The following is a 21,824-nucleotide window of genomic DNA, read 5'->3' as shown; positions in this document are numbered from 1 at the left end:
ATAATGATTAATATTACTTATATTTTGAAAAATAATTTTATTTTTTGAAGCTCATACGCTTTTGATAAATAAAAAAACAAAAAAATTGTGCTCGCGTCGCAGAAGAACCATGTAGCTTATCTGTGGCTTTCAGGCAAAATGACTTAAGTGCCATGCTTTATTTTTTGATAAAAACGTTGAAGTTTTTATAAACATCCATAAAAGTGAAAAAATGTGACCGGCAAAGCTGTTTAAGTATATGCTAAAAATGCTAACAATTATTTTATTGGGGTAAACACTTTTGTTTCGTGAATTTTTAAAATAGCAATGTTGTTCAACTACAACAATTTTAATGCGTCCATTATAATAAAAAAACTCCTGGGATTCGGAAGCGACGTGAACGAGGTCTAGGTAACGACCAATCATCTTCGAATTATGCTTCTAGCTTCTCTCTATATCAATTTTTTCCGAAATCTTTTACTTACATTCTACCCACTGTCCTCCCTTTTTGTCATTCACCTATCCTCCTACCACGATTTATAATTGTAGGTATTCTTCTGTGTCCTACACATATCCTTATATAGAAGCAATCAGAAATCAAGAAAAGTAATCAGCTATGATGAAGACGAATTCCAAACACGTTGACACATGACAAATATACTTTTAATTTCAGATCCGGTTTTAACAACTAATTTTATATTTAATTTTGTAACAAGAATTTAATTTTAAACACTCCCTCTGGCCGGTCTCTGCCTCATACCAGGAAAAGCATCCTTTCCGTAAATCCAAGAGCCCATCACTTGACTTTCTGTCATCCAGTCAGTGCCTTCCATTTCACTTACGCTGTCTTTTTTTATATTTCGTTTTTTAAAGTAACTGTATAATGATTCAAGGGCCAGAGCAAGCATAGCCATGAGAAAACCGGAGCCAAGGATCAGAAACATGCCTTGGGTATCTTCCACGGTCAGTTCTCGGTCTTCCACTTTGATTTTTTTTGAAATTGACTTTGTTATCTGAAAATATGAAAGTAATTGCTACAAAAAATCTCTATTATAATCAATTCCGCCCGATCCAGTTTGTTAATCGATCAACCACATTTTTGAAATTCAATTGAGAATCTTAACGCAGGCGTAAATAGTGAGCACCTGTTTTTTGGTCATCATGGCGACGCGCTGCATTTCCCACTCGATGTCGTTAATAATTTTGTCTAGTAAGCCAGTTTCGGTGACTCGTGCTACGAAGCCATTCATCGATTTGGTATAGAGGGATTTGGCAGGAAATAACTGCACGACATTATAGCGAACAAAGCACTCGTCACTGACGTGCATTAGAGTGCGTTTCGTTGTCCAACTGTTTTATAATAAAATGTTTACGTTTCATTAGGTATAATAATAACCATAGCCAGGCTCTACTCACGTTGGGGCAAAATCTGTCTGAATAATATATTCGAGCGAGGTCTTGGAAGCCAAAAACGCGTAGGGCCAGAAATATGCGCGACTCGCATTATGAACTCCTTCCAGCAATGTCGGAAGGTATTCCATTTTTCGAAACAGCGATTGAAGTAAAGGATCGTCCGTTGTATTGACATTGAACCAATTCTCCCAGCCATTGTGATCTATAGTAGAAGAACATGATCATTGCGCAGAAATGAAACCATTGCTCTAGTCTTACCCAACGTGCCGATTCGATAGCGATAAGCCAAGAACTCTGCAGCGCTTTCAATTGCAGATGGATAAACGGGAAGCGTTATAAATGCAACGATCGAACCAGTGTAGCATGCAGTAACTATGATGGTGAAAATCCAATATATACCTAAAAATTTTATTGATTTTTTCAAGTAGTGATAGTGACTTTGCAATATCGTTTCTGAATACGTAAGAATTTATAAAATTATCGAATACGCTATACATTAAATTAGATATATCTAAAACATACCCAGAAGTATAGTTATAGAATTCTTTGCTATCCCATAATTTAAGAGCGGGTTCTCCACAACGAATGAGTTGGTATATGTACTAAAGACAAACCAGAACATGTTGTTCAGCCCTGAAGGGTGCTTGAACAGTGAGAGAATCGTATAATTACTATTAAATGATAGCGGTATAATCAGAACGAAGTAGGCAGCGCAGAGAAGCAGCCAGACTGATAGCTGAAACGGTCCCAAAATTGCTCGATATCTTTTAAAAAGAGATTCTTAAATTAATAACATTTTTTATAAAATGTTATAATAAAAATTATGAGATAGCGCATTACTTTGGTATAGCAGTAGATGCCAAGGAAATAAAAGCAGCGCAGTCTTCGGCATGAGGTAACGTCGCGTCGAAAGATTCACTCAACTCCTGAGTCAAATAAATACCACCCACTGCTGCTGAAGTTAAACCAAGTAAGACATCTCTCTTAACGGCGTCAATAGGACTGAAAAAATAATGCATTTATATAATAGTATTAATCGTACATCAATGAACTAAACCAAACACGTTATTTATTAATTATAGGTAAATACAATTTTGATTATTTTTAATGTATATACTGATGCGACTGTCATTTAAAATTGAACGTTCCAACTTTTAATACTACATTGAATTATATTAATGAACGATTGAACTATAAAAATTATACTCATCATATATCAACATGGCATTACACCATGTTTTTCAAACAGAATTCTCTAAGGATTTTGAAATCGCGTTTTGTCTTTACCTGTAAGCAGAGGTACGAGCATCAGTAAATTCTATGGTGAAGTTGAGGTACTTTGCTGATAATTTCAAAAGTCTAATTTCGATGCCGTCCCAGTTCGAATCATCTGAACCCCATAGTGATCTAGATATAAATTAATAATTTAGCACAACCACCTATAAAACATCATATATATGCGCTGTTTAATGAATAAGTCAGTAAGTGTTGTACTTTTTTATAGTGAATGGCGGATTTTCAGCAGCGGATACAAGCAAACGATGACCCATAAATCCTTTCGTTAGTTTTTCAGGAAAGAGATTAACGTCCCTGATAGTTAGATTGTTGTTTATCCAAGAAGACAGTAGCATTGGCTGCGTAGATCCACTGCCCTCGGCGTAAAGTTTGTGCGTGTAAAGCAAATAAGAGCCATCCTTTAAACAATTGATTGTGTTAGGCATTGTTTCGTCCACTAAGTCAATAAGTGCCATCAAAAACTTACGTTTCTACTACTAGCACTGTAAGCCATGATCAGCAGATTTAAATAATTCTTTGACAAATGACTTTTTAAAAAATCCTTTACTTCCCAGGGAGTTTCTGTCGATATTATAACTATCTTGCTTTTTGTGTCCTGCTCCACGATGTACTTTATGGCCTGAAGATCGCCCAAGAAAACAAAGTAATTCGTGCATTTCTCAACGATCTTCTCGCGTACTCTGCCGCCAGACGAGAAGTCCACGGTTTCCTGAATAATGGGCAAACTGTTGTCTTTGAAGTAGAGACTGAAATTGATAGGGTAGATCAACTCGTAGGCTGAGTCGTAGATTACGTTTAGAGTACAGTTGCTGAAGTAATCGTTTGCTATGGTTCGCAGTAATATTGTAAGACTCTCGGTCCGAGCTTCGTGAGATTTTGAAAGTTTTCGAAAATGACGCTGGTTGAGGGAAACGGTGAGCTGAAGAAGAACGAGGAAACTCCAGGAGACGAGAAAGCGCATTTTTCGTTTGAGTTTAAAAACATCGCTAGGAAAACTGATGATAGGATAGTTCGTAATTCAAGGCTTATGAGAATTGAATAGTGATTGTACATTGAGACCGCACTCCCTATCATATTTATTACTCATCAATCCCTGACGATGTGTCTTCTTGGCGAGTTGTCTATGTAATTTTATCGATCATCTATTCACTTTTAAAATTTGATTTGTCTATTAATATCAGTGTTCTTTTTACCAGTGGTTATTTTGAATTGAATTAAAGATTTTTTGTATGCAGGCAATGTCAAGGTTTTTGTGTTTTTACCTACATATTTTTGCCGGACTTTAATAATTTTAATGGACGATTTTTGACCGGCAGGTATAAAATACTATATTCATAAATAGTACATTGTACAACAAGGGGCGAAAATGGGCTTTTCCAAGCGCGGATGATTGAGTACGAGTAAGTGGTAGTCGAGGGCGCCGTAGGCGCCCGAGACGAACACGAGTGTTCAAACATCACCCGACTCTGGAAAAGCACATGCGCCCCTCGTTGTTCACCGTGCTTCACCGTGCTTCACCGTGCCAGTTTATAGGCGCCGAAAATGGTCTTTTTTATGCACGTGTTATATAAAATAGTTTTCATGCACGAAAAAGGTCACTTTCCATGCATGTAAAATGAATGGAAAATCGAGTTTTTCTTAGCAGCGAGAAAAAATTACTCCCTTGGGAGAAAAATGTCTTTTCCTCCCAAGGGAGTAGTTTTTTCCTCACTCTGCAGCCTATCCTATGGATGTATGTGTCGATATAAGTATTTTCAAGATTTCCAAAATTTTCAATACAAATTTGTTTTACTTTGAAAAGTCCTCGAATTTCCCATTTCTTTCATATGCATGATAAGTGTCCTATTCGTGCACTTATCATAAAAAGTACGGTGTGCAACAAGGGGGAAGTAGCTTTTTCAGACTCGTGCTCAAAACATCACCATAGCTAGAAAAAGCCAATTTTCCCCCCTAGTTGCACAATATACTAACGTGTGTGTGTGTGTGTGTATGTGTGTGTGTGTGTGTGTGTGTGTGTGTGTGTGTCTATATATATATATATATATATATATATATATATATATATATATATATATATATATATATATATATATATATATATATATATATATATATATATATATATAATATTTGAGTTTTTCCAAGGTTATACACCTGTATGAAACTTGTATAGCTAAGAGTCAAATCGATGTGTACATAATTCCCCTAGATATGGGGAATTCTACGGAAAAATAAACCTTGACTTAAAAAACGACGAAAAAAGCACGTGCCCAACCACTTATTTTCTAATTTTACATATTTAGAACAATGCGAAACTATGTTCCAACACTGCAAAGGTGCCTTGTGACACTGTTTCCTCGGCCACTCAAATTCATCGAAAAATAATTCAACGGCATGTATATGTATGCCCAAACGCATGTAAAAAATTTAGTCTGGTGAGTGTGCCCTCAAAATTGCAAGAGTTCAATTTGTTGACCGTAAACTGTCCGACTTCTCGTAGAATGACTTATATACACATAAACGTATCGGATGAGTCAGTAAAGTAGTAAACTACCGTTCCTATTGAGAAGTGCCTCAGTATCTCAGTTCGATGCATCATAATATTATGTACCATAAAGTAAGGAATGTAATTTATGGTTTTTAAATTATAAATATCCATTCTGCGATCAGCATGCAATATTGCTAGATAGATTTATGCGTTTGTGGACACTATTTTCGAAGTACGTCAACCACACGCTTATTGCAGTAAGTTTAAATCGATATAGTTTAATTATTACTAGCGACTTCAGACGTGTCATGCGCGTTATTTTTTAGATTTTTACTTAATGTTTACGTTTTGGGGTTAAAAATTCTTGTGCGATATTCTTTCAGGTAGTCTTATAAGATCGGATAACAAACCATACAGTTATATCGCTTGTATAGATGCTGTGGATTTCAAATGTATACACTTTATTTAAGTGCAGACGTAGCGATTGATAAATTGTATTAAACACAGGCTTTTTAACGCTGTCAAAAAGTAAAATAATTTGTGATTCTTTAAGAGAGTACTACCTGAAGGAGATTGTCGGTTCAGAAATTAATGAAATTTGCTATACAGGTAGATTTTACTATAAAAAAGATATGATTAAAGTTTGGTGAACTTTTGGAGCCTGAGAAAAAAGTTATGAACATTTAAAGTCCCGAAAATTCGCACATTTTGCTTTAACTCTTAATTGTATAAAACTGTCGGTTCAGAATTCACTTAAATTTTGCAGAATGTAAGTTAAACAACTAACGAATAATTTGAGTGCTTGAAAAAAAATGAGTTAGAGCCTGTAAGCGCAGTATAAACAAATAAAAGTTCAGAAAAGTACACTTAACCTCAAAAAAATGAGTAAAATCAGCTTCTGTCGGAAACTTTTTATTAGTAATTATGATAAATAGAATCACTCCTTGATGTCAATGTAAAATCATTATTTGTTCCACTTTGACTTATGTAATTTGTCTTACTAAGTATATCCCGCAAATAATTAAGAATTATTTGCGGGATATCCTTAGTAATAGAAATTTTTCACTTTATTATTAAGTTAACATATAGATAATAGATATCTTAGAGTTCTTTTTGATGTATTTTATTATGTGAACGGAAATTAAATTAAAGGCATCTATATAAAGTATGACGATTAACAAAAAAAATGTTACTGTTTTCTGGCTGCAATTAAGGTAGTACTACCCAAAAGTGATTGACCGTTCAATATTTAATAAAATTTGGTATGCTGTTAGATATTGATAAGATAAACACTCAGTTAAAATTTGGCGAAGGTTTGGAACCTGTGACAAAAGTTATAAACATTTCAATTTGCGAAAACCTGCACTTTTCGAGTAATTGCTTGATTTCACAAAACTGACCTTCAGAATTTACCCAAACTGCAAGTTAGTAGATAAACATGTAACGAATAAGTTAATAGCTCAAAAATCTAAACTTGGAACGTGTGAGCATAGTAATAAACAAATAAAAGTTCAAAAATGTACACTGCGCGTGAATTGATCCACGGTATTGCTACCAAATCTGACCGTCACAAAAAAACCACATGGCCATAGTCAACAAGGAGGAGTTTTCATGTAGCTGTCATAACGACAGTCATGGCGACAGTAATAATACCGTGGATCAATTCACGCGCAGTGTAAACTTAACCTCAAAAAAATGAGTCAAATCAGCTTCTGTCTGAAACTTTTTATTGATAATTACGGTAAATAAAATTGTTTGATGAGAATGTTTAATCATTATTTAATATAACTTAATTTCTGCAACTTCTATTATTATGTGTATCTCGCAAATAAACAAAATATAAAAAGTGAACTTTTGACTACCACAGTATAGGTAGTACTACCTTAAGAGTGCTCTATACCCCTGAGGCAGCCAATCAGAGCGTCGGATTTCAAGTATATTCCTCGATTAACTACGGATTTATTATTGAATATTTTGATAAATAAATGGTTGCAAAATATTCCTTATATTTTTCCGTACGCGGGATGATTCCGTGTTTTCGCAAATAATTATTCAGAAGCGGTAAAATTAATCCCAATAGTTTTCACTGATATGTCGTCTGCTTCTGCAGCACGAGTCACCAAAAGAGATGAACGAAAACTGCGTAATTGTCAATTACCTGGGCGAAATTTCTACTAAAACTATATCATCCCACGTACGGAAGAATATGAAGAATAACGCGTAAGTTTTTTCGCACCTTGAAATGGAGAAATCGAGTCGTAGTTAGTCGAGAAAAATTACTTGCAGTAGTTTTTTAGTGCTAACAGAGCAGCTGTCACGCGAGTCACAGTATGGGTAGTACTACCTTAAGAGTGCTCTATACCCCCGAGACAGCTAATCAGAGCGTTAGATTTCAAGTCATCCGGAAGTATTTTCCTCGACTAATTACGGATTTATTATTGAATATTTTGATAAATAAATTGTTGCAAAATATTCTTTATATTTTTCCGTACGTCGAGAAAAATTATTTGCGGTAGTGAACGAACATGCAGTTCGTTTCGCGTGACAGCTACTCTGTTTTATCGACATAACACGCGAAACGACCTGCATGTTCGCTCACTACCGCAAGTAATTTTTCTCGACAAACTACGACTCGATTTCTCCATTTCAAGGTGCGAAAAAAATTACGCGTTATTCTTCAGATTCTTACATACGTGGGATGATATCGTTTTAGTAGAAATGTCGCCCAGGTAATTGACAATTACGCAGTTTTCGTTCATCTATTTTGGTGACACGTGCTGCAGAAGCAGACGACATATCAGTGAAAACTATCGGGATTAATTTTACCGCTTCTGAATAATTATTTGCGAAAACACGGAATCATCCCATGTACGGAAAAATATAAGGAATATTTTGCAACCATTTATTTATCAAAATATTCAATAATAACTCCGTAGTTAGTCGAGGAAAATACGTCCGGATGACTTGAAATCCGACGCTCTGATTGGCTGTCTCAGGGGTATAGAGCACTCTTAAGAAGTGTGCGTAAGCTATCGCTAAAATTCAAAGCAGATGCATTTTTGGAACAACGACAACGTCAGGTCCTCCTCAAGTTTCTGTCCCATAAATAAGTGCAGCTTTGCCTCTTCTCATCTCCACGTGGCTACGGCATGTCTAGCATTTATTACTCAAGTATTTTACTTAATTTCAATTAGGTTGAAAAAAATGTGACGACTACAAAAATATACAAAAAAATAACAGCATATAAGATAATTAAGAAAATCGTGTACTACGTGTTCAGAGATGCGTGTAATACCGTTATCGGCACCAGTGTTGGTTATAAACTAATTCAAGCTATGAACTGAATAACTCAAATATTATTGGCAAAGTGTTTTGCACAAGGTGACTATGGCTATGAATGCGCATGCAATCTTAAGAACTTTCGTTTAATGATTTTAAATTAATCCTCTCTTAAAAAATGATGGCCTTTGTTGTGAAGCATTTAATACGTGATTCTGATTGGTTGCTGGTTGGTTGCCTAGGCAACGAGATCAGAACCGCGCTTTAAATTCATAACCCTCAAAACAGTCATAACTCATAACCCTGCTAGAAATGTTTAAGGTGTTTAAAATTAAATGTGGAAACCTTGATAACAGATAAAATATATGTAATATAACTGGCAAGAAATTTTAGTAAAAATTAATCATTACCAAGAGTGTGTAGTATTACAACATGTGTATTGAAAAGTGGCACCCTAACCCTATTTGAAGTAGTATAAAGCGTGTGAATATTATTTAGTTTTTTTTAATGTCAGTGAGAAGTTCAATTAAGGGGTCAAGCCTGGGTTAAAATCTTGAAAAAATCGATTTTTTTTATTCGCTATATGGATAGGAAATAGTCCCTAGAATGTGCTGCCGCAACCCGTTTTACTAGAAAAAAATTTGTCGTAAAGTTATAGAGAAAATACTGAAAAAAGCGAATAGCTAATTTTTGAAAAATCGTTGTATTTTACACATTTTGATTTGATAGTACTTTTACAAAAAATAAATATTCTGGCACTTTTTATACACGGTTTTTTTAGTAAATTTCACGTACAATACGATAAAAAACCCCGTTTTGCAAAAGACCACTTTGTTAATAAGTTATTAACAAATTACTGAAACTAGTAATCATCGTAGTAGAAATAGCGAATTTTGAATTACGCGCTTACCGACTGCGCTATGCGAGAGCACGAACGAGCGGTGATTCGTCTAGATCCCTGTTTTACCGTATTACCAGAATCTATTTTTTTGAAAAAAATCGTTTATATTTTTCAAATTTGCTGACTGCAACGTTTGTTTGCGAATTTCGAAAAATTACTCTAAAACTACTCGATTTTACAGTTGAAAAGTTTTAGTGTGTTATAAGAATAAGTGATTATTATAGTTTGTGATAATATAAGTGAAAAATTGAGTGTATTGTCAACATGCCAGGCTCAAGAAATAGATTGCCAGGTTCATGTGAACATAAAAAGAGAAGATTTGGGAGAAAAAAGAAGAGACCAAGAGTTTTTTATAGAAAAAACTTGGATGAAGCTACGGAGTCAACGTCCAACCCACGAGCACAATCATCAACAAGGAGACGTAATGAACCATCGATGCCAATAAGAGCAACAACGAGTTCAGCAACTGTGCCCTATATGCTTCCTTCAACATCTGGTACTCAGAGGACACGAACCATTGCACAAGCTTCAACAGTTGGCACACCAGTTCAGTTTTCGCAACCAGAAATACCTGTATCAAGATCTAGGCAAAAATTAAAATCAAAAGATATAGAGGTTGGTCCTGCACAAAACAGAATATTTGACATCTCTTTACTTTATCCAGGATTGCAGGAATTTCTGGCTTGCAAAGCTTGCCGTGGAGGTGTCAAATTTGGTGAAGTAGATGTAAGAGGTCTTGGTTTCAAGCTAACGATCACTTGTACCACGTGCAACAAAGTTGCTTTCATTGACTCCAGTAAACAATTTGGTGTGAAAGGTAACGCGTATGAAGTTAATAGACGATCAGTATTATCTATGAGATCTCTTTGCCATGGACACGCTGGCTTGACTACTTTTTGTGGAACAATGGACTTTTTGCCTCCAGTTGCTCACAGTAATTTTGATAATATTAATCGAGAATTGAAAGTAGCAAATGAAAATGCAGCTAAGGAATCAATGAAAGCAGCTATGCAGGAAGATTGTAGCAGTGAGACTCAAGAGAATGACCGTGAGACTGTATCAGGCGATAGTTCTTGGAAAAAGCGTGGACACTGTTCTCTTCAACGGGTCTCACTTTGATTCGCAATGCGAATGGAAAAGTGATTGACGTTGCTCCAAAACAATCATTTTGCAGAGCTTTCGAAATGCACCCAGAAGAGGATACTCAACAGTACAAGGAGTGGTTCGAGGCCCAGCAAGACAAGTGCTCCGCCAATCATCAAGGAAGTTCTAGAAAGATGGAAGTGGATGGCATTGTGGAAATGTTTCAAAGGTCGGAATCAACCCATGGAGTCAAGTACAAGAATTATATAGGTGATGGAGATTCTAAAGTTTACAAAGCTCTGTGCGACGCTAAGCCTTATGGAGAAGATTTTGTAATTCAGAAGAAAGAGTGTGTAGGACACGTGCAGAAGAGAATGGGCACAAGGCTCAGAAATCTGAAGAAAAATTTGGCTGGCCAAAAACTTTCAGATGGCAAAGGTATTGGTGGACAAGATCGTCTAACTGCTCAAAGGATTGATCAGTTAACAAGATATTATGGCAATGCCATCCGAGGCCATAATCATTCCGTTGATGCAATGAGTAACGCCATATGGGCTACATTTTATCATAACAAAATAAACAAATAAAAATCCTACACACCACCTTTGCCCGCCAGGAAAGACAAGTTGGTGCAAATGGCAGGTAGCCAAAGCTAACAGAAAACTTAAAAAGTTCCACCACACTGATGTTTTTCTTGTTGCTATCATGGATGTGATTGAGCCAATTTATAAGGACTTGACACAGCCAGATTTGCTTGAGAGATGCGTTGGGGGCTTCACACAGAACAGCAATGAAAGCTTCAACCAATCTATTTGGAAACTGGTCCCTAAACAAAGTTTTAGTGGTCTTGTAGTCCTGCAAATTGGTGTCAACATCGCAGCCACTTGCTTCAAAGACGGCAAAACAGGAGTACTGGAGGTGATGAAGAAGTTTAGCATCCAACCGGGGTCTTCTGCAGTGAACTGGGCCAAGAACGCGGATGAAGAAAGGATATTCTGGTCTGATAGAAAAGCAACAGAATCAACACTGGAAGCACGTCGAGCACGAAGGAAGAGGAATCATCCAGATGATGATTCTTACTCAGCTGGGGCACACTAACCTATTTTTATACACTTTTACACACAGCTAACCAACACCTAAACCACAGCTCAAAAAACACAAACACTATACAGCACCACAACACTGAAACACATAAATTCATACATATTTTTCTTTTTTTTTTTTATTTTAATCATCCTAAACACAGATATTCTGCCCACAAAACAGCTGGAGAGGAGATGCCAAGCAGGTTACAGAAGCAGCAGGCAAGCGGTCTGGTGCGGCTGATCAGCTGATCATGTGGCCTACTTTTCATCAATCTCATCTGGGCAAGTTTTTTAACCTTCAACCTGACTCCTGTAGTGTTGCTGTACTGCTAATAATTTAAATTTCAATAAGAGACATCATCTAATGTGAGTATAATAAAAATTATTCAAATTTGATATTAATAAATTTAAATTTTATTATTTTGTAAAAATGTTGTTCTATTAAGTATTTTACTTGTCAGAAACAAAGTATATACTTATCAGAATAAAATAACTGCAAAAAAGTAGATATTTTGTGCTTTAATTATGAAAATAGTTTCAAGCTCAAAAATTGCAATTTTTAACTATTTATTATTTTGTGTTTCAGATGACTTAAAACAGAAAAACAAAGCTATGGAGAGACGGATCTACACCAAACTTGGTGTACATGACCAGGATGCAAGTATCTTTCAATCATTTAAGGTCCAGATCTATACACAAGTTGTAAGTACCTTTTTTTATCAAATATTAAGTCAAACTTTAAATGCATTTTTCTCTGATTTCTGTTTTTCATGTTTTTAGGTCACTTGCCGCAGGTTTTCTCAGGATCCGGCCAGTCAATTGGGCTAAAAATTTAATAGCAGCTCCAGAAAACCATCCTCCCCGGACCAATCGGAGCAGAATTCATTAAGATAAGTCCAAAGTGAAGGTTATGCATCTTTACACACGTAACCTTCACTATAATTACTAATATTCTCAACATATAAGTTAAGGCTAATGATTGAAAATTATTGTTTTTCATAAATGTCTTCCGATTAATCCAAGGAGATACATATTTTGAAGATTTTCCCAAAATATGGTGTCAGTTGATCATCCGGATGCTGAGAAATCCTGCGGCAAGTGGATAAAAAGACATAAAATCAGTGTTTTATCACTGAATTTGTATAGATGGTAAAATGTGATATACATGTTATATTCATTGGTAAAAATGGCATATAATATCTATAATTTTTGTAAAAAAACATTTGTATAGATATATTGAAAAAAAAATTCTCAGCATAATAATTTATTGATTTTAACCCAGGCTTGACGCCTTAAAAGAAAAAAGAGTTTGATATACTGTGTCTCTGTGCCCAAAGTCGCCCTCGGTGAGGTTTAAGAGGTGAATTTAAAGAAAAGTTCAATATCTGAGTCAGTAAGTTTAAGTCTATCATTATACAATGCTCTTTGAATTGTAAAAAGGCTAGATGATTCTGATTTAACTGTTTTCGTTCATATTTTCACATCCAGGCTCATGAGAATTTTTTAATTGAGCAGGTCAAATTTTACTTATAGCCAGTTACGCAGAAACTACTATCTCTAGCACATTGTATTTCTGGTTTCCAGCATATTTTTACATGGAGAAAGTGATAAATGTTTTGGCTTTTTTGTCAAGGTTTTAGGTAATTAGAATTTTGACTTTTAACAGTTGGGAGAGATTTTGACACCGATACCTGTTTCTCCATTTTTGCATTTTTTCTCATTCGAAAACTAACAGGTCTAGAGAGCTCATATTTTGCATATGGATTTCTTTTGTGATTGTGAAAAGATATTTAAAGTTGAATCGACCTTGAAAAACTTCTGATTTCGACTCCGACACTGATGTGAATGCAAACTCATGCTATACGACTAAATAATTATCATGGGTGTTGTAGTCGAACACAAAAGTATTTCAGTTAAAATACACTGGAAACTAGAAATACAATGTGCTAGAGATGGTAGTTTCTGTGTAACTGTCTACAAGCAAAATTTGATACGCTAAATTAAAAAATTCATATGGGCCTCGATGTGAAAATATAAATGAAAACAGTTAAATCATAATCATGTAGGTTACATGTTTTCTAGGTAGCATAGTAAGTATCTGTGTAAAATTTCAGTTGTATAGCTTTTTTATAATGCAAATAAATGGCATTGTAATGTTAGACAAACCCACTGACTCTTATACTGAACTTTTCTTCAAATTCACTATTCAAACCAATGATGACGACATTGAGCATTATTAATATATTTATTAAAAAATAGTTTTGAGGGATTTAGTAACATGTTACATGCTTATAAAATATTAACAGACGTTAGTGTGCCGCCCAACACTTATAATAGATTTTCTACCAGTGTTATTAGACAGAGATAGAATCAAGAGCGCGCGAAGCGCGCCTTCATTCCTAGTATCTTTAAAACTTCATTCTACGTATATGAGTCATTCTACGAAAAGTGGGACACTTCGCGGTCGAAAAATCGAGCTCTTGCAATTTTGAGGGCACACTCACAAGAAAAAGTTTTTTACATGCGCTTTGACGTATAATATATAAAAAACGTGGGTGCCACCTCCCAAATACATGCCAACAAAAAGTTAAGGGCTGATTACTAATCACCAAAAAATAGTGTTTATTGCACCCCGCGTAATTTATTACTTGACCGAGCGAGCATTATTTTTTTCTGGCGCATTAATAAACAGCTTAGCCGAAATCTTGTTCGGAAAACAAATCCTTGAGAATAACCGTTCCCAAAAGTGGCGAGCAATTTAAAATGGGGTAAAAATCATCGAAAATGGGAAAATCTAACAAAAAAATTAAAATTCTGGCTTTTCTGGCATTTTTTGCATTTCCGACGATTTTTACCTTATTTTAAATTGCTCGCAACTTTTGATAGGGACGGTCATTTTCAACGATTTTTTTTCTAATTGGTAATTAGTAATTGGCCCGTAACTTTTTGTTGGCATATGGTTTGGAGATAGCACCCATGTTTTTTACATATTGTATGTCCAAACGCATGTAAAAAAACTTGGTCTGGTGAGGGTGCCCTCAAAATTGTAAGAGCTCGATTTTTCGACTGTAAAGTGTCTGACTTTTCGTAGAATGACTCATATAGGGTTATTGTGATAAAGTCAGTAGAATTATCTGACTTTTTTAAATGAAAAAAAACCTGGTTACTACGTTTTATAGTTAAAACAATCGTATAATAAAAAACAAGGCAGGGTCGTTGCAGTGTAAACGTTGAAGGTAATAAAATCTCGCAGTAAAATAGATCGGCTCGGAGCTAAGGTATACCTGGGCAAACATAGCAGAAATCGACGCGCTGCTGAAAACTCCTTTTGTTGGCAATCTCCTTTCTCATCTTCGCTGTGTTGTGCCATGTGCTATGCTCACCAAGTTTTGCCTGAGAGGCGACGCCAGAGTCCAGACTCTGTATATATGCGATTGGGCCTTCTGTCAAGTGGGCTGCGCGGCCGGAGAGGTATAAAGAGTGGAAGGGAGGACGAGACTCCGAGAGCGAGAGAGAGAGAGAGAGAGAGAGAGAGAGAGAGAGAGAGAGAGAGAGGGAGAGAGAGAGAGCGAGAGAGAGAGAGAGAGAGAGAGAGAGAGAGACGGAGCGAGAACTGATGCGAGTCCCGCTAATCCCTCACCGTCTGCAGCACTCTGCAGTCTTCTGTGAGATGTGACTGCGTGACGTGCCTCTGTGGGCTACAGAGTGTTTACTTGCGTTTATTTTCAGCGTAGTGCATTCTGAGTTTCAACAATTCGTTCGGTTATCGTGGAAATATCGTAGGATTGGTCGACGAAGAGCAGCGAGCTCGGCAGTGTAGTGGATTTCTCGCATAGAACGAGAATCAACGAGAATGAAAGGTTAAGTTCGACACGACGGAATGAGTGTACGCTAAGATAAGCAAAATATGTACACGAAAGTGCCGTGCCTTACGCGAGCTGGACTCCGAAACTGTGAAAAGCAGAAGTTGGAAAAGTAGACACGTGCTCGTAGGTGAAATGAAGTGTACGTGTACAAGAGAGAAGCGAGCGAAAAGAGCCAAGAATTTTCGGATTTAATGCTGCTGCAGTGAACACACTGCGCGAGCCAGCGCGTTCACACAGCGGGAGGCTACTTGGTCCACGGCAGCAGTGGCGTGGGCGAGGGCGAAGCGTGGTGGGGGAAGATTAGACTCTTAGCAGAGTGAAGGAGACGACGCTTAATCGAAAGAGACTAGGAATTATCTAGCTTTCGAAGTATTCGAGTCGAGCGCGATCCGACGCAGACATGGAAACTATCCAATAATCATGAGTAGGGAAAACTTGGAAAGAGCTATTAACTTTGGCGCTAAATATGGAAAACTTTCATTCGAGGTAAGATATGTTTTGTTTCGTCACACAATTATTTTTTAGACACCAATTGTTGCGATGAAAACTTTTAAAGTAATCATTCTAGCAAGCTTTATCGCGTATAAAATGTACGGCCGTAATGTCTCTTACTCAGATTTTCAATCAACAATAAATTGAGGTAGATTGAGTTGTAGATTTAGAAAACTATTTTTACCGATCTACATGCTCAATTTTTATTTTGTTTTGTATATTGATAGAATTTATTGCTTCGGAATAAAGATATGCTTCGAAAAAATTACCCTGAACTACAAAATAGGAAGTAACATCTGTCAATGCAGTTGGAACAAATGCGGATGTAAACTAATTTAGATACAAACAAAAATAATTGCAAATATTAACTTAAACAAAGACTTACTCGGCATTTCAATCAGATTAAGATAGTGTAGTTTAACACTTCGGACACGTATTCGTCAAAAAAAGAATAGCTAAAATATCGTCTGCTATTTGACATCTTGATATACAATTAGGCAGACACTGTAGAAGAGTATTTATTACCATACTATAGTAAAGCATTATACCTAAGTTCGAAGAAGTTTTTGTCCAGTATAGTAAGTAATAAGTCAAATTTTATGTCAAATATTTAGTTGTAGCTTCAATATTTGCCAGTAGAAAGCGGAGCTATAGTACAAGCAAAGCACTGTACACGATTGACTTCCGGAATAAGTGAGAAATATTCGAAAAATGAATAATATTCGTATAGCTATAACCGTCCAAAGAAACCACCGTTTTCCATCATTTTTGACTAGAAAACGAATGCATTTGGTTTTGAGAACTCGACTTTATGGTGAAATTCTCTCAAAGCATATCTTTATTCCTTTTTTCAACAAATTTTCTTGCTTGTACTAAGCATATTGGTGTATGTCTTATAAATTCAGTTTGAATAATATATACATACAGTAATTTGCTGATATAGTGGTAAAAATCTAAATATTTAAAATGGACAGAAAACTCAAAAATATATAGGGAGAAACAGTTAACAATAGCTGGCGACGAGATGCTTTTTCTCACATTTCTTGAGCATTTTATAGAATAGACCTAACCTCAAAACCATAATATTGACTTTACTTTTTGTAATCTTTTGTATTGTACAGTATATGCAAAGAAGTTTTCAAATTTCGATTGGTTTTTGAGTTATTCGTAACTTACAGTAGATAAAAGTCATCTATAATAATGACGCATGCATAGCTTGTACCTACCGAAGATTAATAATAATTACATATTCGTGGCTAAAAATAAAACTTAACGATTTTCTCGCTTTTGCGTGCAAAAAATACGCGAAATCGCAAGATACAGTTTCGAGTAAGGAAATAAGAATATGAATATCGTTTTTTGATTGAATTATAACCATACATTTTTTATGTGTTTACAGATTTCTTCACAATCATCTGACGATTCAAATTTAAGCCTGTCCGATAATGCAAGCCATTGTGCGAATACTCCACATTCTTTGCAATATATGGCTACGCCATTGTCTTACAATGCTAGTCGTTATCCAAGTTATAATTCGAACTTATCAAAAACTCGAAAAACCCCCAGTATCTACAAGCCCAAGTATCACGCGATATTACAAGATGATGTTACAGTCAAACAAGTGCATAGTGATTTGCCGAGTGTCAAACGGTTTCATCAGCATATAGCAGAGCATATCGATGACAACAATGATACAGTTATCGAGGCAATCGATCTAACGTTACACAAATTTCGGAATCATCAGGATGCTGAGCCTCTTATTGAAGATGATCAAACAATTGTCGAGGCGATCGATCTTAGTTCACATAAATTTCGGCATCATCGATGTAGCCCTGGAATACGCCAGGAGCCCGAGCTTTCTCGTAAACGCTGCTACAGCGAGCGCATTATGGCGGAGCTTGCATTTGAACAAACTCCTAATTATAATACAATTTCGCCACCACAAATGTCGCCGGGGCCTTTCTTAGGCAATACGAGACTTGTCGAAGTGAAGCAACCACGGCTCGATTTAATGCATGGCGAGGACGGGCAAATCCTCGACACCAGTTGCGAATACAAGGCAATGTCAACCGAACTCAGGATAAGCGTTCAGTCGAGCAGCCCAACGCTCGACAAACAGTCTTATCTGAACAGTGCGCTATCGACTGCTGTACACCTTTCGAGTAATTCTAGTGATCTCTTGCCGTTTAGTCTTACTCCAAGTGTACCCTGCGGAAACTCGTTCAACCAACCAGCAAACAGTTTTCATGATGAACCGATAAATCTTTACGTACCGGACACTCCGGAACCAAAGAGTATATCGGCGCAGCTAGTAGCACTTAATATGCAGCGGACTGAAAGGGATACCACTTCTGCCCATCAACCGGAACAATTAGAAAGGTTACAACATATCAATCCGATAAATCGAATGAGCGACCTCAGTTATTTTTCACGACCAAGTTCGTTGCCGTCTGGACCGGGAACGTTCGCGTCTATAAAACATAATGGCATCGCATCAACGGTTCATACTTCGGATCTTACAAGCCCTGAAATCCTGCGATCAAAAAAGCCTTATGGCCAATTGTATTTAAACGGATATGTTTATACTTACCTAGGCCTTGCTTGCTCGACTGAACTTTTCTACTGTACTTATAATCGACCACAACCGATGTACGCAAAGCATTACGCTGGTTTCTCAATGTATTCCGAATGGGAAAAAAGTAAAGGTACACTGATCTCACTTGAATTCGGTCGCTTCGAATCACGAAATCGACCAGCTGGTTATACTCTCGCTTATACTCGGTCTGCGGATATCCTTACACCTTCATCGTGGCGATCAAATTCACCAGCAAGTCCTGGCAAGAAACTAGAAAGCCATGATCAAGATACAAATAAGAGCGATGAAGTCCAAAATCAGTTGGAACAGTCACAACAATTGCCTTTGGAACAAAGCGAACAGCAATCAAGCATCGATCTTTGTGAAAAAACGCTTAATCTTCCTACTACTGAATGTATTGTTGAAAAACAGCAAGAGCCATGTGCAAGTCGTGAAATCGTAGTTGCTGTAACAGAATTCAAGTCAGAGTCATCGTTCAACACGTCCAGATCTGAGATGCTAAGAGAAGGAGAAACCTTTCAACCGACCGTACATAATGTAAACAACTATATAAGGTGAGCTAAGCACAATCTCACTGTTTCTCAAACAAACATTTTTCGGCATTACAACTTTATTATCTGATTTCAGTATTAGTGAAGATGCGCCTAGTGTTTGTAAGATTTGTAATAAAGTATTCAAGGAAGCTAGTAAGCTCAGGACTCATATGCCTATACATTTCGTGGGACGGCCATTTAGGTGCGAAAGTTGCAAAATATCTTTCCGTACAAAAAGTCTTCTCATGAAACACGAAAAATCAGCTGATCATCAGAATACGGTAAATAAAAAAGAGCGTACTGTCATTACTTATATCTTCTGATAGCCCAGGCCATCGGCTGAAAGTTTTTGTTATCTGCAAAATTGTTTACGTTTATTTTTTCCCTACACTGCATGCATTGATTTAACTTTTCTCATATACTTTTAGACTACTACGAACTCAACCTCTGGTGTTGCAACGACGAGTGATCCTCGGCCATTCAAGTGTTTCGACTGTGCATTAGCATTTCGTAAACATGGTGTTCTGGCTAAACATTTCCGTAGTAAAACGCATATTATGAAATTAGAATGTTTACAGAAACTGCCGTTTGACACTTACGCTGAACTGGAAAAAGCTGGTATGAATCTCAATGAGATTGATACGACAGACTGTGATACTAGTCTTGCTAGCCTACGAGTAAGTATTCAAAAATTAAGTTTTTCATAGAAAAAATTGTTAGTTAGTAACCATACTCATTTAAGAATCATATTTTTTTATAATTCATTTACAGATCATGGCAGAAACACTTTTTGGCAAAAAAGCTTGAGCCATGAGAATCCTAGTAGAAATTTTAAGTGAAATGTTAAGAAGCAAGTTTAAGAGGATATAATAGACAAATGAAAAGATACGCAACATTAAATTTTGAAATTTATTATAAGAAACTGTTAAGAATATGATGAAGAATGTCTATTACTGTTTATGACTTGTTTAAATTTTATACATTACCTCAGACATTTTTAAAATTATAAAGTATAAAACGCCCTACTGAAAATTGTATATATTTAATTGTTCTACGAAAAGGCGCTAAAATTAAAATCGAGTAATATTGTAAGTTTCTAAAATCAATTCAATATCTACATTTCGAGATTGAAAATTGTATAAACTTCAACGTATAGTTTTGTTTTAGAGCAATAAAATATTGATTGAAAATTCAAAGCCCAGAAGAATGCAAATATAGAAATTAAGAATAATTTTGTTTGGCCAAACAACTCGCATGTGGGAATTGCAATCTTTATGCAATGAAGCGCTTGATTGTATTAAAGTTGTACAAACTCAAACAGGTTTTAGGCGATTATTATAATAAGTAAGCAATTATATTTTAAGTTTTATCGATTTTGTTTCCAACTTTTCGTATTATTTAATTACCTTGTATCATAAAAATTTATATTTTTTCACAGGTTGGTTTGGGGCATTTGCTGTATCAGAAATAAGCGACCTGACTACAAATTTTCGTACAAGACTGAATTCAACTATATTGAATAACATATATTTTTGTACATTTGTATAAATATTTTTACTAACCTTGTAAATACAAGATTTTTATAAGACTATATTAAATTAAGAATTTTGATATCACATATCACATACAAAACTAGTATTTAATTAGTTTGAAGAATAATAATTGTTATTCAAATGTAAGTGTACCTGAGTCATCTGAAGTGTTAAGTTTTTTTTTCATATTGTAAAGAAAATTCTTATTTATCAAAAAATAGTACATTTCAATACGATGTCGTTATTGCAATAAATGTCGAGTCGTTAAATTATAACTATAGACGCATTAAAAGATATTTTTATAAAATAAGTGAAATATTTAAGGCTACAATTATAAATGAAATCGTATAATAGTAAATAAAAAATGTGAAATTTAGTACGAGATGCAGAATTTATAAATTTGTATACTACAAAATTTATTTTCAAATAAAAAACTGCTTCTCGCCCTATTAGCCAAGACCAAGGGTAGTCATGCAGGTGAGCACTTCCTCGATCGAAAGTCAAACGCGTCGCACCACCGCCCCCGTAATAGAAATGCGGTGCTGTGGAGCTGGAGATCTAAAGTCGAGAATACCGCATGTCTAGGGACGAGCGGAGATCGATGTCGTTATATGAGTTGGAAGCTAACACAGGCTGATAACTTTGTAGTTCTCGTATACAGTAACCGTAGCATTAATAATGTAATATCGGACAGCTGATAATCACAAAAGTTATAGCAGTTCTAAGTGCCGTAAATGAACTACTGTGCGAGTGGCCAATCAATGTAAATATAGACAAAGATTTCTTCACTTTTTGAATTGTGATAATAACAATATTTTGAGTATACATTTCAATTATCGTGAACAAATCAAAATAAAATCCCAGCAGAAATTGAAGTTCATATATAAAAATCTATAGAGGAGTCTATTCACAAAAAAAAAAAAAAAATACAAAAATAAAAAAATATCAATAAAGAAATCAGCTCATGAAGAACTATATAATATTATATTGCTCATAAATCCGTGATATTGTGTTCTCCTGTCTGATAAGGAGTAGTAATGCGCTTAAAAATGAAACGATTTACTATTACTTTTACCTCGTGAACCATAATCATTGTATTTTGTTTATATTCTGAATAGTATATTATGGCACTGTTATGTGGGAGATGTCTTTCAAGGTAGAAAAACACCTCCCACAACAGTCTCATACGATATTTTATAGCATAACAATCTCAAAATCGACAATGAAGTTGGTGTGCTATAAAAATTCTAAGTTATTTTTCTATTTAATTTCTACAGTTCA

General features: G+C 35.7%; 2 protein-coding genes across 5 annotated transcripts; one reads left to right on the top strand and one right to left on the bottom strand.

The window, feature by feature from the left end:
- Nucleotides 1-620: 620 nt before the first annotated feature.
- Nucleotides 621-18,243, bottom strand: LOC103317367 (ionotropic receptor 21a). 3 transcript variants are annotated; one of them, XM_031929784.2, is made up of 10 exons: nt 18,156-18,243; nt 3,155-3,434; nt 2,887-3,086; nt 2,680-2,799; nt 2,233-2,394; nt 1,915-2,156; nt 1,651-1,791; nt 1,396-1,594; nt 1,125-1,329; nt 621-992 (listed from the first exon to the last, which is right to left on the bottom strand). In XM_031929784.2, exons 2-10 carry the CDS (start codon nt 3,179-3,181, stop codon nt 705-707), a joined length of 1,584 nt encoding a protein of 527 aa, XP_031785644.2. In that variant the 5' UTR covers nt 3,182-3,434; nt 18,156-18,243; the 3' UTR covers nt 621-704. The 3 variants fall into 3 exon arrangements, with proteins under 3 accessions (XP_031785644.2, XP_032455484.1, XP_016844519.1); XM_032599593.1 differs by having other exon boundaries at nt 3,155-3,397; XM_016989030.2 differs by lacking the exon at nt 18,156-18,243 and adding an exon at nt 14,809-15,033.
- Nucleotides 15,185-20,609, top strand: LOC107981986. Of its 2 annotated transcripts, none has more exons than XM_016989028.3 (7): nt 15,185-15,876; nt 17,282-19,032; nt 19,106-19,292; nt 19,440-19,688; nt 19,783-20,099; nt 20,179-20,355; nt 20,450-20,609. In XM_016989028.3, exons 1-5 carry the CDS (start codon nt 15,811-15,813, stop codon nt 19,816-19,818), a joined length of 2,289 nt encoding a protein of 762 aa, XP_016844517.1. In that variant the 5' UTR covers nt 15,185-15,810; the 3' UTR covers nt 19,819-20,099; nt 20,179-20,355; nt 20,450-20,609. The 2 variants fall into 2 exon arrangements, with proteins under 2 accessions (XP_016844517.1, XP_016844518.1); XM_016989029.3 differs by having other exon boundaries at nt 20,168-20,355.
- Nucleotides 20,610-21,824: the final 1,215 nt, after the last annotated feature.

The sequence above is a fragment of the Nasonia vitripennis genome, chromosome 4, assembly GCF_009193385.2.
Source record: "Nasonia vitripennis strain AsymCx chromosome 4, Nvit_psr_1.1, whole genome shotgun sequence".
In the NCBI taxonomy this organism is placed as follows: Eukaryota; Metazoa; Arthropoda; class Insecta; order Hymenoptera; family Pteromalidae; genus Nasonia; species Nasonia vitripennis.
Note: the sequence above shows the minus strand (reverse complement) of the source record. Positions and strands in the feature narration are given on the sequence as shown.

Bases quoted from the DNA above. Each gene is read 5' to 3' on its own strand.
- LOC107981986 (XM_016989028.3), top strand. From the start codon at position 15,811: ATGAGTAGGGAAAACTTGGAAAGAGCTATTAACTTTGGCGCTAAATAT. The intron at 15,877-17,281 runs GTAAGATATGTT...ATGTGTTTACAG, and splicing joins ATGGAAAACTTTCATTCGAG to ATTTCTTCACAATCATCTGA. The intron at 19,033-19,105 runs GTGAGCTAAGCA...ATCTGATTTCAG, and splicing joins AATGTAAACAACTATATAAG to TATTAGTGAAGATGCGCCTA.
- LOC103317367 (XM_016989030.2), bottom strand. From the start codon at position 14,894: ATGGCACAACACAGCGAAGATGAGAAAGGAGATTGCCAACAAAAGGAG. The intron at 2,395-2,679 runs GTAAAGACAAAA...TTATTTTTTCAG, and splicing joins GCTCGTACCTCTGCTTACAG to TCCTATTGACGCCGTTAAGA. The intron at 1,330-1,395 runs GTGAGTAGAGCC...ATTATAAAACAG, and splicing joins CAGACAGATTTTGCCCCAAC to TTGGACAACGAAACGCACTC.